Source organism: Callospermophilus lateralis, chromosome 3 (assembly GCF_048772815.1).
Source record: "Callospermophilus lateralis isolate mCalLat2 chromosome 3, mCalLat2.hap1, whole genome shotgun sequence".
Lineage (NCBI taxonomy): Eukaryota > Metazoa > Chordata > Mammalia > Rodentia > Sciuridae > Callospermophilus > Callospermophilus lateralis.
The window spans coordinates 71,114,754-71,131,530 of NC_135307.1; the positions used below are offsets into that span (position 1 = coordinate 71,114,754).

Sequence of the window (16,777 nt, forward strand, 5' to 3'; positions counted from 1 at the left end):
GGCTCCGCCTCCTGGTAACCCGGGCGACCGCCCGAAACCCCGCCCACACTTCCTGGTTTAGGCGCAATGCCCCGCCCTTAGGGCTGCCACGCCCACTAGCCTTCTGGCTTAGGGTGAGTTGTAGGTTCCTATCCTCAGGCGAGCACCGCTGGGCAGTGGTGGAGCTGCTGGACACCGACAATGGAGAGCGCGCTAGCCGTGCCCCGCTTACCCCCACACGACCCGGGGACGCCGGCGCTGTCGGTGGTGGACATGCACACGGGCGGCGAGCCCCTGCGCATTGTGCTGGCTGGGTGTCCAGAGGTGGAAGGGCCCACTTTGCTGGCTAAGCGGCGCTACATGCGCCAGCACCTTGACTACGTGCGGCGGCGACTCATGTTCGAGCCCCGGGGTCACCGGGACATGTACGGAGCTGTCCTGGTGCAGAGCGAGCTTCCGGACGCTCACCTGGGCGTTCTGTTCCTGAACAACGAGGACTACAGTTCCATGTGCGGCCACGCAGTGCTGGCGCTTGGCCGCTTCGCCCTCGATTTCGGGCTGGTGCCTGCACCCGCAGCCGGCACCTGCGAGGCCCGTGTCAACATCCACTGCCCGTGCGGGCTGGTGACCGCTTTTGTGGAGTGTAAGGGCGGCCGCAGTTGGGGCCCTGTGCGCTTCCACAGCGTTCCGGCCTTCGTGCTGGCCTCAGGTAACTGGCGGGACCCTCCATCCTCTATCCGGAACGAAACTAACCACATTAACTGTCTCTCTGGGTTGGAACCCAAGCGGTGCAACTAACACACTCCGCAGGCCCCCGCAACCAATAAAAAAGGTGATTCCAAATCACTGCAAACTGTTTCAGCCTCTTAAGCTTTGCAGATTCGACGCGTGCAGTTCAGTTAAACCGCCGGAGATCCTGGAGCGGTGAAGAATTGGTGCTTTGCTTACTGAGAGCCTTTTAGGCCTTTTCTTGCATTCCTAGATTTCACAGTTGAATAAAGCAAAGCACACTAGGGTCAAGGAAACAGCAAATAATAGACAGTACCAGGGTTCCAGATTATGTTTGATAAACACATTATTACCCCTAATGAGTTACTAAATATGGTCTTTTCTAATGTTAAAAGTGCCTTTCCTCTTTGGATAAGAATTAAATGAGAATGAAGTGAAGATACAGATGTTGCTGTTTTAATTGCTTTAAGAACAGGGACATGGCCTGGGTTCAAATCCTGCAACCACTTAAAACTGTGTATCCTTAGATTATTTTAACCTCTCTGAGCTTGTTTCTTCATTTATCTCATAGAGATAAATGATGTTTATCAATTTTCTGGAAAACTAATGTATGACACCTTGTTAAATGATAGTATGTTGTATACTTAGAATTTTAAAACTATATAAAATGTGTTCCTTGAGGTGGAAAGATTGCAGGATGTGTAGGATTGTTGAGAGGAATTGGGCTGTGAATGACAGTAGAACAGGCATTTTTCAGTCTTAGAGCAAACTTAGTCTATTTAAGCACACAAGTTGATGATGGATGCCTCTGCGGAAACTGATGCCATTTTCCCCTTAGGAGAGAATAGTGTCACATTCCAATTGGCATTTGAGGGAGACAGAATCTATGTTTAGAATTGCATCTAAAAAAACCCTCAATGGTTTACTGATGCTACCTAGTTTTTCCCTAGGTAACCCCAGCTGCATTAAAAGCACTAGATACTGTAGGAATTGACAGCTGGTCACCAACTACATCATAGTTCTGGGTCAGTTAGGGCAGGGGAAGCCAACCCCTCAAGGACAATAGTTTCTGAGAGCATCTCCATGTGACATCACAATAATTGGTGGATAGTAATGGTCACTTTGAATAAAGAAAATGAAATCCTATATTCTCTACTTGGAAAACTACATAAAAGGCAGATGGCAGTATTCAAGGTCACTTGCTTTGTATCTCCATATTCAGTGACCATGGGCAAGAAAGTCCTTGCCTCCATGTCACAGTCTGTAAAATGAGGATGACTGCAGTACCTACCTCAGAGGGTTGCCGAGTTCATCTCCAACACACAACACTAAAGGGCATTCTCCTATGTTTTGTTTACTGTGTCCCAATTGCCGAGAATAGTAGGTAATCAATGAATATTTATTGAATTTTTTAATAAGTAACTAAATAAATGAAATTTAGAAGAATATGCTGATTTGCAAATGTAGCTGTCTGTTCCCTTGAGAAACTTATTCTCACTGGAAATTAAACTTTTGTCTTTATTGTTAGGATGTATTGTGTCCCTAATCTGTACCAGGCACTGCCCACACATTATCATGTAGAATTCTGAAAACAGCTCTTAGGGAAAATACACAAGGACATTTCATACACAAGGACACCAAAGCCATAGTAAGTGAGGCCAATCAGATTGCTTCCCTCTCATCCTTAAAGTGTTTGTTGTTTGAAGAGATGTTTATCAATTTTCTGGAAAACTAATGTATGACACCTTGTTCACACATATGGCATGTTTTAAAATGTCTTTTTTGTCCAACTGAACCCCAAACCCTAAAAAGGGCAAAGGCAATGTTTTATTTATTTTACTTCTTGTATACCTCTTAGATCATATACAATAATTGGCATATAGAAGGTAGCCACTAAATCTCAGGTGAAGTAAATCAAATTAAAATTGTAGTGATAAGCTTGTATAAAATAAAAGGAAAAACCTTAAATTTGGATTGAGTTCTAAATAAAGGTTGTATATTTTAGTGGAAAAAGTTTGGGTGTTGGAGTCACCTCATCCCAAGTTTGATTCTAAGCACCACCACTGATTTTATGCGTAACAGAGAATAATGTGAAGACAGTAAATAATATAGTACAATCTCTTAGGGCTGTAGTAATTACAACATTAATGTAATGAATCAATGTGAACATACCTGGCACTTAAGATGTAGTCACATGAGAAATAAATATCTTAATTTTTAATGTTAATAAATTTCTAATTAAAAATAAAATATTAATGGAATAATATTAATGGGCAGAAGTTTAAAAAGAGGAAACTGAAACTCAGATATATTATCTTACCCAATTGCCCATTCTAAAAAAACTAGAGCCCAAGATTTTAAAGAGGGTGGGCTAGGGGAGCAGTTACAGGCTCAGTAACCACTTCACTTGAGCCAGCTCTCCCACTCCTCCCTGGTGCAGGATTGGGGCCAATGCCTTGTTTAGCTACACAGTCAAGAAGATGGGACAGGCAGACTAAGTCACAGACTTTACTCCTGCCCTCTGGTAGGTACCAATCTACACGCTCACACCCATCATTTAACCATAGGTTTCCATATTCAGCAGTCCTTCATTACTACTTACTTCCTCATTCTCCTTCCCTTAATCCTGATTTCAGGTTGCATCCACATCAAGATAAAGACATTTTTCAATGTTGCTGTTAAGATCCACAGGCACATTTCATTCTTTTGATTATAAATTTTCTTTATTTCAACACATATGTTACAAGGACTTCTGTAGATTAGACCATAACTCCTAGTATACTGGTATTACTGTATTACTCTGTAAAACTCAGATACACAAGGAATATTTTCTTTTTCATGACTTTTCTAAAATTGAGAGCCCACTCTGTCCTGTTGGGTGACCTGGCCCTATTCCTGTTATATGTGTGAGCAAAGGTTTCCTCAAAGTGCCACGCTTCAGAGGAGGGCCCTTTGGCCTAGCTTGCACAGCTGACCAGTGAAGTGAAGCTGGTCAGCCTACTCCATGTGGCCCTTGTCCTCATCCCCTGCACTCCCCCTCCTGGTTGGCTGTGCTGTCCCACCCTGATGCCCTCCTGTGGTGCTGTGGGGAAGTCAATACAGTCCTCTGTACTCTGGACATTTAGCCTCCTCTCTTCCTAATCCAAAAGAAAGTATCAGCTAATAGAAATATTTCTCCCTTCAGACACTCTAGCCAACAAATGCCTTTCCCCTGAGAATTAGGTTTCCATTAAAAGAAAAAAAAAAAAAACAAACAGATCTACTTTCTCCCTTGCCAGGTGCCTTCCCCAAGGCAGGGACCACCAGACCAGCTTGAATTGGGGAGAAGGAAGAGAGGAAAATATCAAAAGGAGTACCATTATGGTTTGGATATGTGGTGTCCCCCAAAAGCTCACATATGAGACAATGCAAGAAAATTTAGAAATGCTTGGTTAATCAGTGTATTAATCTGTTTGAATGGTTTAACTGGGTGGTAACTGTAGGTAGGGAGGTGGGGTGTGGCTGGAGGAAGTTGGTCACTGGGGATGTGCCTTTGGGATATATATTTTGTCCCTGATGAACATTGCTCTCTGTGCTTCCCAAGTGTCATGTTCTGAGCTGCTTTCCTCTGTCACTCCCTTCTACCTTCATGTTCCGCCTCATCTCAGGCACAGAGCAATGGAGTCTGCCAACTATGGACTGAGACCTCTGAAACCATGAGCCCCAAATAAACTATTCCTCCTCTAAAGTTGTCTTTTGGTCTTTGGGTCATAGTGGCAAAAATCTTACTAAAACAGGTAGAAACACTTTTAATGTCCCAAAACATCTTCCAACCCATTCCTTTGGAAGTGCAGATAAAGGATTTCAAAGAACTGACCTTTAGTTGGAACTTTAGATATGTAAAAATCCTGATACAAAAATAACACTATGTGATGTCTGCTATTATACAATGGCTTTTTCCTGAGTCTTTGCAGAATCACTTTGAGATGAAAACATGCAGATGATGTTTGTATATAATTTATAGAAAAAAATTCTTTCAAAAATTTTATTTTGACCTAGCATTTGAAGAAAACTAATTTGTGAATAGAATTCAAATTCTATTTTAAACTGTTACTAGTAGTAAAATCAGGGACCTACATTTTCCTTTATAAGGATCAATTTGATACCTGAGGGTTTTCCCTCCCTTGGTCTCTATGATGTTTCTCAGAAAAGAGCTTCATAGTAGTTAACAAATATGTATGTATGATATGGGGTGTGACAGCATTCAAATGTTTTACAACTTAATGCAAACATCATCAAGTTAAAAATAAAAAGATGCACCCATCACTACCTGATGCTCACTCTTTTGAAAAATGGATTTCTGCTTCATTCCTTTTCATGATATCAAAAGTTCTCCCTGCAAGCTGGGTACAGTGGCACATGCTGGTAATCCCAGCATCTTGGGAGGCTGTGGCAGGAGAATGGTGAGTTCAAAGCCATCCTCAGTTCTTCCACAGAATAAACATTTAAATATTTAAAATGCTGTGAATGTTTTGCTAAAATACTAAAAACAAACTGATTTTCAAACACATCTTTTTAAGATCTCATGGTGGATGTTCCTGGACATGGAAAGGTGGTGGTAGACATTGCATATGGTGGAGCATTTTATGCACTGGTTAGTGCAGAAAAGTTTGGACTTGATGTATGTTCTGCGAAGACAAGAGACCTTGTGAACACAGCGAGTGCAGTGACAGAAGCAGTGAAAGCTCAGGTCAGTCCAGTCACTGCCATAATAGCAAATAACCTCCCTCTGTGGCATGGAGAAATAGAATGATCATGTCCATTAAGTATCTTAATAGGGTACTGGTTAAAATCTTAGGTTCTAGAGCAAGGTTACTGGTGAGCTCTGGCTTTGCCATTTATAATATTCATAATCTTGTACAAGTTACATAACCTCTGCATGCCTCAGTTTTTAGCAGATATTATACAATATCTGCTTTTAGGGTTGTTATAAAAGTGAAATAAGTTAATATATGTAAAAGACTTAGAATATTGCCTGGCCCTTAATAATAGCAATAAATGTTAACTATTAGTCATTTTTTAATATACCTATGATGATATGGCTTATGGTTATTTGAAATTAAATATATTATATAATATTCCATTAATTTGAAGCTCATGTGTTTTGCTCTATGTGGTTATTCTGTATTTGCTATATGTGGTTATTAGTTCTGATAAAAACTCTTATTTCAATAAGAAATTAATGAAAAATTTTCTTAGTGAATTTTTCTTGTATTGTCTAGAAGTTACTCAAATAACTATTCAACTAACTAGTTTGTGCTTGGGATAAAACCATTTTGATAAAAATCAGTTTCAATAATGAGTCAATAATATTATTTCTAGCACAAGTCTGCCATTTTACCTTGAAGTCAGAACTTAGAGATAAAATACATAATTTGAATGTTTTGGCACCTAAATATTTAATTACTAATAGTAAAAATTAACTTGTGAAAGGCAATGTCTATTATACTTGCACTCGTAATTTCTAACGGACTCAACACTCTTGGCTTTAATTAAAAACTTAAGTAACAAATGAAAATATATGCTATATTGCTATTCTAAATTTTCATTTTTCTGAAACTTTATGTGGATATTATTTAATCAGTAACTTTTAAAGAGCAAAAATCATATTTTTTTCTATCAAGCAGAAAGCTAATAGTTTTAAAAAATTGGCACACAATAATTCCATGTGTTATGAAATCGAGAAGAAAAAGGCATGTAAAAGTAGTAATTTTGAACTTCCCCATAAAGTTTGAACTTCTCACACAGATGGTAGTGACAAGGGTGGACCCTGATGGAGGGGAGATTTTGAGAAAAATATGTTCTATTGCTGATGTATCAGATAGTAGAACTACTTTGTCAATTGCTGACCATCAATACTGCTGATGCAAATTTAGGGAAAGACCATCTGTGGGGGGAAGGGCTAAAGTTAATATAAATTTTTCTTCATTCTTTTAACAAACATTTGGCATGAACTTATTGCATGTCAGACATATGCTAGATGCTAGAGACCCAAAGGAAGAACAAACCCTACCCTATCTCCCAGGAGCTTGAGCTAGTGGTGGGAAGGATGGGGGACATACTTGTGAACCTGTGAACAGTGTGTTGGAGTGGTACTTCAGTGGAGTTGGGCTCAGGGGCTCAGAAAGCTAAGATCCAATATGCAGGCCTGTTTATCTTGGTTTTAAATGGACTCTTTGGCTTTTAAGAATCTAGATATGTTCAATTTTTAAAAAATAACAGGTAAGGGGGAGTGAAATATACTAATTATAAGAATAAATGGAGATCATAGTACTCTAGACAATTGGAATTATAAAAACTCAGGGAAAGTTAAACAAGTAGATCTCCCAAGAAAACCTGGGAGCATTACACTTTGGGATCTTAATGAACCTTACCACTGAGGACCTACCAACTCGGCCAGTGCCAGCTTCTGTGTCTGCTGTTTTTCATGGAACCAACTGACTTCATCCTCTACAGTATCTTTCTTTTTTCCCCTGTTCAATTGCTTCTCTTACCCCAAATCTTCTAGATCCTTTTAACTTTTACTTGCTCGTGGCCTCTCACAGTCCTTGTCTCTATCACTGGAATTAACCTCAGCTCTAGATACTTTGTGCCTGATTTTTCTACATTCTCCCCTTTAGGCTCCTGAGAATGAAAATACGATGGCTTTAGCTACAGCCAGCCTGTGGACTTGGGGCCAGTGCTTCAAAAAGTGTGTGTTAGAATAGAGGACTGTTCTTTTCATTGAAGCTATATGCAGGTCAGTTTCCTTAGAAGGGACCCAAAGTATGATAACCAGAAATTAAAAAAAAAAAAAAAACTATCTAAAGAATAGCATCTAGCATCTGGTGCCTTGCCCCAAAATGGTAAAGATTGAAAAATTATATAAAAGAGTACTCTATCTACATTATTGAAAAAGATAAATTTGAAATAAAGCATTTATTTTACATATGGCTAATTATGTTGTCCTTATTTTCAGTTTAAAATCACTCATCCTGATAATGAAGACCTTTCCTTTCTCTATGGAACTATATTAACAGACGGAAAAGATGCTCATAGTGAGGAACCAACCACCAACATCTGTGTATTTGCAGATGAACAGGTATCAAAACTGTAATTGTTAGCCAAAAACACCAGGTACTATGGAACTAGAATACTCTGAACATTCTTCCTTTATGCTGAAACAGGTTGACAGGAGCCCCACTGGCTCAGGAGTGACAGCCCGAATTGCTCTGCAGTATCATAAAGGCCTTCTAAAATTGAACCAGACCAGGATCTTCAAAAGCAGTGCAACTGGCTCTGTGTTCACAGGGAAAGCTGTGAGGGTGAGTGTCACCTTTGTTTCTTATTTGTAAATGTGTTGCTTATGAAACTGAAGAGGACCGAGTTGAGTGATGAGTTCTCAGAAGAGATTCGCGCGCTTGTGTGTGTGTATGTGTGTGTGTGTGTGTGTGTGTGTGTGTCTGAGATTAAACCCAGGGGTGCTATACTACTGAGCTACATCCCCAGTCCTTTTGTTGTTGTTGTTGAGACAGGGTCTCCCCAGATTGATGAGGCTGGCCCTGAACTTGCAATCCTACTGCCTCAGCCTCCAAGTAGCTGGGATTATAGGTTTGTGCCACTGGGTCCTGTTCATAATAGAATTTTAAAACAAGCCTGTAAAAACTTCTGTTCAACTAACATATTGGTTCTCAAAGTTTAGACTTGGGACCCCTAAGAGTCCCCAACATGCTTCCCATATGTCTACAAGGTCAAAACTCTGTTAATAATAAGACTAAAAAAAAATAATAATAATAATTGCTTTTCACTCTCATTTTCTCAAACGTATTCAGTGGAGTTCTCCAGAGACCACATGATGGGTGATATCCCAACATCTCAATGCAAAAGCAGATATTAGAATCTAGTTGTCTTTTGTTAAGCCAGACATGAAAGAAGTTTGCAAAAATGTAAAAAATGCCACATTTCTCATTAAATTTTTTGCAAATATATTTCACAAAGATTTCTTTATACATTAAAGTGTAATCATTGTAATGGGTTTATTGTTTTTAATGAAGTAATTAACAAATATCTTTAATTCTCAATACAACAAATATGGATAGATACAACCTTCATAAACCAACCTCCTTGAGGTCCTCAAATCTTAAGGTATAAAGGGTACCAAAACCAGAAGGTTTGGGAACCTCTAAAGTATGGTTTGAGGATTTTGTTATTATTTTTTTGTTTTATTCTACAGAGTATTTTATTTTATATAATAGAATGTAAAAACCATGAAAATTGTGAAAAGCAAAATTTTTGTACTGGAATAAAATTTTAAATATGTTAATAGAGCAAATTAATCTACTTATGGTAGTAAGTGAACTCTACCACAGAATGATTACATGTAGTAAATGAATCTCTACTCCTTTAACATAGAAAACAATCCATCCTAATTCAGTTATTTTCAAGGTTTGTTTTTTTTCTGAATATGGAATTTTCTTTAAGTTAGGGATTCCTAGATCATAGATTGATCTTATGATATACCAAACCATTTACAGCATATGAGAACACTTGGAGCACAATGTCTTCAGAATTTGAGCCTGAAGATAAAAATAATAATTTAGAATATTTACTAGGTACTTCACTGTGAATCAATTTCCAAGCTAAGAATGTTATACATACCATATTCATTTAAACCTTGTAAGAATTCTAAGAGACTGGTACTATTATGATCCTTTTTTAATAGATGAAAAATAGAGAATTAGAAAGCTTAGGTAAACTTGTCTGAACTTAGTTCATGAGTAGCAAAGCCAGGCTATGAATGGGGTCTCTCTCAACAGACTCTATACTATTAATTATTACACAAAGCCAAGTTTACTAGTGCTTGATATTATAGCAGCTTTGTAACAAAATAATAAAATCACTGTACCCTACTTTAATATTTGACATTTACTTTTTACCTTAGTTGTTCTTATTTACAAGATTTGAAAGTAAAAATCAATTTCAACTAAGAGTTGCAGTTATTTATTTTTCAGTTATTAATCAGGCTTACCAGAATATCTTCACTTGCACTATAAGCCTTTCCTTTCTGTCTGGGCTCTTCCAGGCTCTCTGATGGTGCCTTCTCAGTCTCTTTCCCTGCCCCAGCTTCTGCTCCCTGTCCATCCAATTAAGTGACTCCAGCATTTTATCCTTAGTTTCCTTCCATCTCATCTACAATTAATGCCACTAGACACTTTCTTCCATTTCTAGACTTCAGTTCTCAACCCTCTGCTGCTAATGACTCCCAAACCTTCATCCCTACCATGCCTGTCCTGCAACTCTTTCTGTATCTAACACTTTTATTGCTGGTCACTATCCTCATCTCTATGAGGAATTAATGTCCTCAAAGTATTTCAAACTCAACTTATTAAAAAGTCCATCCTATGGACTAGGGCTGTTATTCAGTGGCAGAGCGCTTGCCTAGCATGTATGAGGCACTGAGTTCAATCCTTAGCCCCCCATAAAATAAAGGCATTCTGACCATCTACAACTATATATTTTTAAGTCCATTCTACCATCCTTCCTTCCACATACTCCTCTCTTTTTCCCCATCTTAGCATCATTAGTTTCACTTCCAAGCCCGAAACCATGGTCTTGTTTACCTTTTTTTCTACATTGTCAACGGGCCAGTCATTTCCACCTCCAGAGTATTTCTATATTATGTTATCTTTCTCCATCCTTACCAAAAATTACCTAGTGCCTCTGGATTAAACCAGTGAATCAGAGTTCTCTCTTAACAGGTTTCTGGGCTCCTAGTCTCTCTCCTCTTCAATTTTTCCTTCATTTTATGCTAAACATATCTAAAATACACATTAGACCACGTTACTTTCCTTAAAATTTTTCCATAGCCCTTGGGTTTCCTTTAACACAATAAAAATCAAGAGTTCAGCTTTTAAGCCAGGTACAGTATGAGTGAAATATTTTGATAGGATGCTCCTTCCATCTTTTTTTCAGGAAGCAAAATGTGGTGACTTCAAAGCGGTTATAGTGGAAGTATCAGGACAAGCCCATTACACAGGTGCAGCAAGCCTTACTGTAGAAGATGATGACCCACTGAAGGACGGGTTTCTTCTCAAGTGACCTCTTCCATGACTTTTAAGGGATTTCCTTCCAAAGTAATTATTATCTGTAATCAATGTTTCCTCTAAATTATGTGTTAACCATTATTGAGTGATACATGTCATCTAATATCCCTTCTTTCTAAAATAGTACACTGTAGTGAAATAGACAATTATCATATCCCCTATTTTCAAATGGACTTTGATATAAATATCACTTATGTCTACTATACAAAGTGCCAAAAATTCAGAAACCTTTCTAGTCATTATCAGGTAAAAGAGAACCTTAGTTACTTAAATATTACTCTGTGGTAATTGCTATAAGATTTTGTTTTAGAGATTCTTTGAATAAAATTTATAATTGTAGCCTTCTTAACAATAAACTTTACAATTTTTTTTAGTCTTCTAGTTTTAGTAAAGTAATGGCTTCTCTATAAGCAGCATATAAAGGATATGGGTTATTAAGGGGTATCCAACACTTAATATAAACAGCCTGGGTGGTCAACTTCTGTGAGTAGGTGTTACTTTAGCTGCTGCTGGGATGTGCTCCAGCCTGGGTGGTCAAATGTAGGGCATGGCTGCCAGCTTCCCGGTCTTGGGGCCGCTTATGTGGCTGGGATGGCTCCTGGCGATCAGTCAGGAGGCGGTGCTGTGGGCGGTGACAGAGGAGGTGGACCACCTCCAGGATAGGTCCGGGACTCTTCTGTCCTTGTGGAAAGCCTTCTCTTACAGACTATGGGATGGGTGTACATGTGAACTTGCTCCACCCCTCTGACCTTTATTCTGATTGACTCCTGTGTAGTATATAAACTGTGCATACTTCCTCATTAAAGGAGATCCTGCTTTGATTTGTCTTCCTGGCACGTCTGATTGTCCTTCGGAGAGGGAGGGCTGGGTGTGGGCCGCCAGTCAACCTTTACCTCTCTTGGTTCGTCTTGGTGGGGCATGCTTTCCCAGCTTCTCCTGCCAGTCAGGGGGTCGGGGGTGCTAAAAACCCTGACAGTCAACTTCTGTGAGTAGGTATTACTTTAGCTGCTGCTGGGATGTGCTCCAGGCTGCAAATTGGGCTCCTACATCCACAAGTATTAAGTGTCATAAACTTATGCTAAGACTAACTAGTAATCAGACTTGCTTTCTCTTTAAGGTGTGTGTGTGTGTGTGTCCACACATGTGCATGTGTGTGTGCATGGTGGTATGGAATCCAAGGTGGGTACAGAACCCAGGACCTCAAGCATGCTTAGTACATTCCTACCCACTGAGTTACCCTCTGGCTGCTTTGAGGCTTTTATAAAAGAAATTGTCCATTACATTATTGAAGTGCAAGTACATAGTAGAAATTAATAGGGAATGGGGATTTTAGCTCTGTGGCAGAGTGCTTGCCTAGCATGTGCAAGGCCCTGAGTTCAGTCCTTGGCCCTGAAAAAAAGAAAAAAGAAAGGAATTAATCAATGAATCTTTACAATGGAATGAGTCACATTATCAACCACATAGCAACAAAGAAGAAATAAATGTAGACCTTTGGCACTCTTGCTAGACAATTCTTATCTGTGAGCCTGTTAAAAATATTTGATTGTTATTAGCTGTCATGGATTGAAGCACTAAAATGTGATGCCCCTAAAGAATTCAGTAGACTCTTTTGTGAGGTAGGTAATAGTATTTTCTTTCTAAACATACAAAAACTAAATTAATTATTTATTTTACCAGGCTTTATCACCCAGTAAATCCATATTGATCCTGTCATTAGTTCTGTGGTTTCACCTGACCAAAATTAATGTTTTTTAATTTCCATATTACACAAAAGAAGTTATGGTATTTTTCACTTGGTCTTTATGAAATTCTGTGGCAAAGAAATCACCAAAGTGACACTATCTCTAACTCAGTGTGACCATGTACTTTTTCTACAGATTAAGAGCTGTACTTTAAAAAAAAATTAAAAGTGAACTAAATAACAGTGAGTAGAACCACTCTTTTTCTTTCCAAATCTCACAAGTCACATTAATTTGAAAAAATACAAGTGGTGACTTTTAGTCAGTTTTACCACTGTTTTGGAATCCTCTACAAGCAGCATAACCCTTGTCAGCTGCACCAGGGTGGATCACTCCCTCTGCAGATCCTCTGTGTGTTACTGCTTGTCCCAGTCAGATGGAAGAGGGAGAAGCAGATCAGGTATGTCAAAATAACTCTCCAAAGGTCATTCTAGAGGCTGTGAATCTAGGACTTCTGACTCCACTATTTTCTTACTATACTTCTTCTATCTCTAAGACAGGACAGAACTTTTTCAAGATATAGTACTCGAATAATGATGGTGTATTTCTTGAACATTCAAAAATAGGTATTACTTAACTCTTACAAAATTCTAATCTAAACCAGAGCTAAACCCTTGCAATACAACAATGTTATTCTATATTTTGCCCTGTCTCCTCTGGGGTCAGAAACACTAGGGAGATTACCTCCCACTTCTGCCTGTCTGGCCAGTCATCAAGCCCTATTGATTCTATCTTCTAAATGTTGCTCACTTCTACTCCATCCTATCTCACTAAGGGTCTAACCTCACCAACTAAAGTATATCTGATCTTCCCCTCACTGGTTTCTTCCCTTAAGTACTTAAATGTGCTTATCACAAGTAGAATGAACCAAACATCCCTGTTCCTCATCCTTTGCTGTCACTCCTTGCCTTGGCATTCTAGTCTTTAGATTTCTCACTCTTCACTCACTGGGTACATTTTCTCACCTTCCATTTGCTAGTCAACTCTAAGTCTGATTTCTGCTTCATTACTACTTGGAAGCTATACTTGACCTAATTGTCACACTTAACTGTCTCCACTAGGTTTATGCAATCCATGGTGGCTGCTTCTGCTTGCTACTTGCAGGAGAGTATATTACACTAGGAACCCCCAACCCACTTAGTGCTGAGCTCACCCACAGAGCCACTCAGTGAGATTCCCAAGGCCTTTAGGTTGAGACCCAGTCCCCATTAAACCCACCTAGCACTGCCATTGTATGAGTCCAGGTCCATCTCTCTCCTTCACTATGAACTTGCATTGCTCATTGCTTCAAGTCCCCCAAATTCCATTAGAGTTTGGGTCATATCCTTCTCCAAACTCTCAAAAGCTACAAATCGCATAATATCCTTAAGACAACATTCCTCATACTTTGGCAAGTGTATAAATCACCTGTGAATCTTAAAGATGAACATTTAATCTTTAAGTGCAGATTCTCATCCAGTAGGCCTGGGGGGAGCAGTTCTACCAAATCCTCAGGTGATATTAATGCTGCTTAGTAGGAGGGCTACACTGTGAACAGTAAAATTCATTGGCAAATCTATTTTAATTACTTGTTTGGGCCCAGATTTTACAGGTGAGTTCCCCTGATCTGGTAAGCCATTTTAACTCTGAAATACATGAAAATCCTGTTTTCAGATAAAGGACAGGGCTGACCTCAAGAGCACAAATGACTTTCCTGAGGATAGCCTGGGGACATTACCTTCCCTTCTTTACTGAAGACAAAAACATAAGCCTCATTAACTCTTTCATAGCCTTGCTTTGTGCTCTTTAACTGCTTCTTAGTTTTTTACTACTCCCTAGCATTCCACCTATAGTTCCTTTGTTTCTTCATTTGATATTCTGTCCCTAAGCAGTCATACCCACCTTATGACACTGAACCTTGAATAAATCTGTTCCACCGTATGCGGGCGGTCTCCTTCCCTAGGAGACCGACCTGACTGGCACTCTGAAGCTCAAACCAAAGGCTAGGTAACCTCGGGGAAAGGCGGGGTGTCAGGGGCTGGCTTTTCTGGGGTACTGGGCTGGCGTCCCGCCCCGCGCTCCTGCGTAAACACGCGGTTCCCACGGCAACGCCTGGAGCCCACGTCAAAGGCTCCGCCAGGTCCCCGGCGACCGTCACCCCTCCCGCCCAGCCTGACTCCCCGCAGCGGCCGCTCCCCCGGCCCAAGCCACCTCTCCGGCCCAGCGGCCGTCTCCCCGGTGCGGGATGAACAGATCCGCGGCCTCCGCGGGGCCCCATGGAGGAGCATCCGCGGCCGCCGCCGGCCCGCCCACCAGTGAGCATGGCCTTGCCGGGCGTCCCACATCCCGGCGCCCCCTCCGCGGCCGGCTCGCCTGGCGGGACTTCCTCCGCGGCGACATTGGCCGTGCTCTCCTTCAGCACCGTGGCGACCGCAGCGGCCGCGGCGCTGGGGAACCAGAGCGACGCCAGCGGGGGAGGCAGCGCTGCCGCTCCAGGTGGCGGCGGCGGCGGAGGCAGGCCCGGGGCGGCGGGGGCGGTGCGGGTGGCGGCGGCGAGGCCGGCGCTGGGCCCGGAGGCGGCGCCGGTGCTATCGCACGGGGCAGCGGTGGCAGCTCAGGCGCTCGTCCTGCTGCTCATCTTCCTGCTATCTAGCCTGGGCAACTGCGCGGTGATGGGGGTGATCGTGAAGCACCGGCAGCTTCGCACCGTCACCAATGCCTTCATTTTGTCGCTGTCCCTGTCGGATCTGCTCACGGCGCTCCTCTGCCTGCCCGCTGCCTTCCTGGACCTCTTCATTCCCCACGGAGATTCGGCGCCCGAAGTCGCAGCGGGGCCTTGGCGCGGCTTCTGCGCAGCGAGTCGCTTCTTCAGCTCGTGTTTCGGCATCGTGTCCACTTTCAGCGTCGCCCTCATTTCGCTGGACCGCTACTGCGCCATCGTGCGGCCGCCCCGGGAGAAGATCGGCCGGCGCCGCGCCCTGCAGCTCCTGGCGGGCGCTTGGCTGGTGGCTCTAGGCTTTTCCTTGCCCTGGGAACTGTTTGGGGGATCCCGGGAGCCCTCCTCAGTGCAGAGCTTCCATGGCTGCCTTTACCGGACCTCTCCAGACCCCGCGCAGCTGGGCGCGGCCTACAGCGTGGGGCTGGTGGTGGCCTGCTACTTGCTGCCCTTCCTGCTCATGTGCTTCTGCCACTATCACATCTGCAAGACCGTTCGCCTGTCGGATGTGCGCGTGCGGCCAATGACCACCTACGCGCGTGTGCTGCGTTTCTTCAGCGAGGTGCGCACTGCCACCACCGTGCTCATCATGATTGTTTTCGTCATCTGCTGCTGGGGCCCTTACTGCTTCCTGGTGCTGCTGGCCGCGACCCGGCAGGCCCAGGCCACGCAGGCCCCTTCTCTCCTCAACGTGGTGGCTGTCTGGTTAACCTGGGCCAATGGGGCTATCAACCCTGTCATCTATGCCATTCGCAACCCCAACATTTCCATGCTCCTAGGGCGCAACCGCGAGGAGGGGTACCGGACTAGAAATGTGGACGCTTTCCTACCCAGCCAGGGTCAGGGTTTACAGGCCAGAAGCCGTAATCGCCTTCGAAACCGTCTAGGGCCTTGCAGCAGGATGTCCTCCTCCAACACCGCCAGTGGGGCCGGAGGTGATGTGGCCATGTGGGCCCGCAAAAACCCAGTTGTGCTTTTCTGCAGGGAGGGACCACCAGAACCTGTGACAGCAATAGCCAAACAGCCTAAAACTGAAGCCGGAGATACTAGCCTCTAAAAAGGGCTGGGATGGACAGCTTTTGAAGGCGAATTTCCACCCCTTCATTTAATGATACAAGATTCCAGGGAGAATCATGGATTTCATAAAGCCAAACATTTAAAACTAAAGAGAGGGGGCGGGTTGCCACTTCCCCCCAAACAACATAAAAACAATGTCCCCTTCTTCAGAAAGTGCCAAAAGGAATGTAAAATGCAAAAATTAAAACAATCTTAAGCCACACAACCAAGCATTGTGAACTTAAGTGCCAAAAAAAATGACACAAATAAAATTCACAATTACTGAAAAGCTCATATTACAGGAATCACACTGTGAAACAAAGCAAAAATCACTGAATGCAACCAGTATGTGTTCAAATACATAGTTTCAGGATTGAATGGAGACCCTCAGAGCTGCTTGAAGGCCCCTCTAAATCACCAGCATTGAACGAAAATCTTTAGATTCTAGAACTTGCACC

General features: G+C 42.2%; 2 protein-coding genes across 2 annotated transcripts; both read left to right on the plus strand.

Annotated features, from left to right (window-relative positions):
* Positions 1-123: 123 nt before the first annotated feature.
* L3hypdh (trans-L-3-hydroxyproline dehydratase) lies at positions 124-11,650 on the plus strand. The gene is made up of 5 exons (XM_076848353.2): positions 124-688; positions 5,268-5,437; positions 7,706-7,828; positions 7,914-8,051; positions 10,699-11,650. The coding sequence occupies exons 1-5, from the start codon at positions 181-183 to the stop codon at positions 10,822-10,824; spliced, it is 1,065 nt and encodes a 354-aa protein (XP_076704468.2). The 5' UTR covers positions 124-180; the 3' UTR covers positions 10,825-11,650.
* Positions 11,651-14,823: 3,173 nt separating this feature from the next.
* Positions 14,824-16,320, plus strand: Gpr135 (G protein-coupled receptor 135). Its single transcript, XM_076848355.2, has one exon. It carries the CDS (start codon positions 14,824-14,826, stop codon positions 16,318-16,320), a length of 1,497 nt encoding a protein of 498 aa, XP_076704470.2.
* Positions 16,321-16,777: the final 457 nt, after the last annotated feature.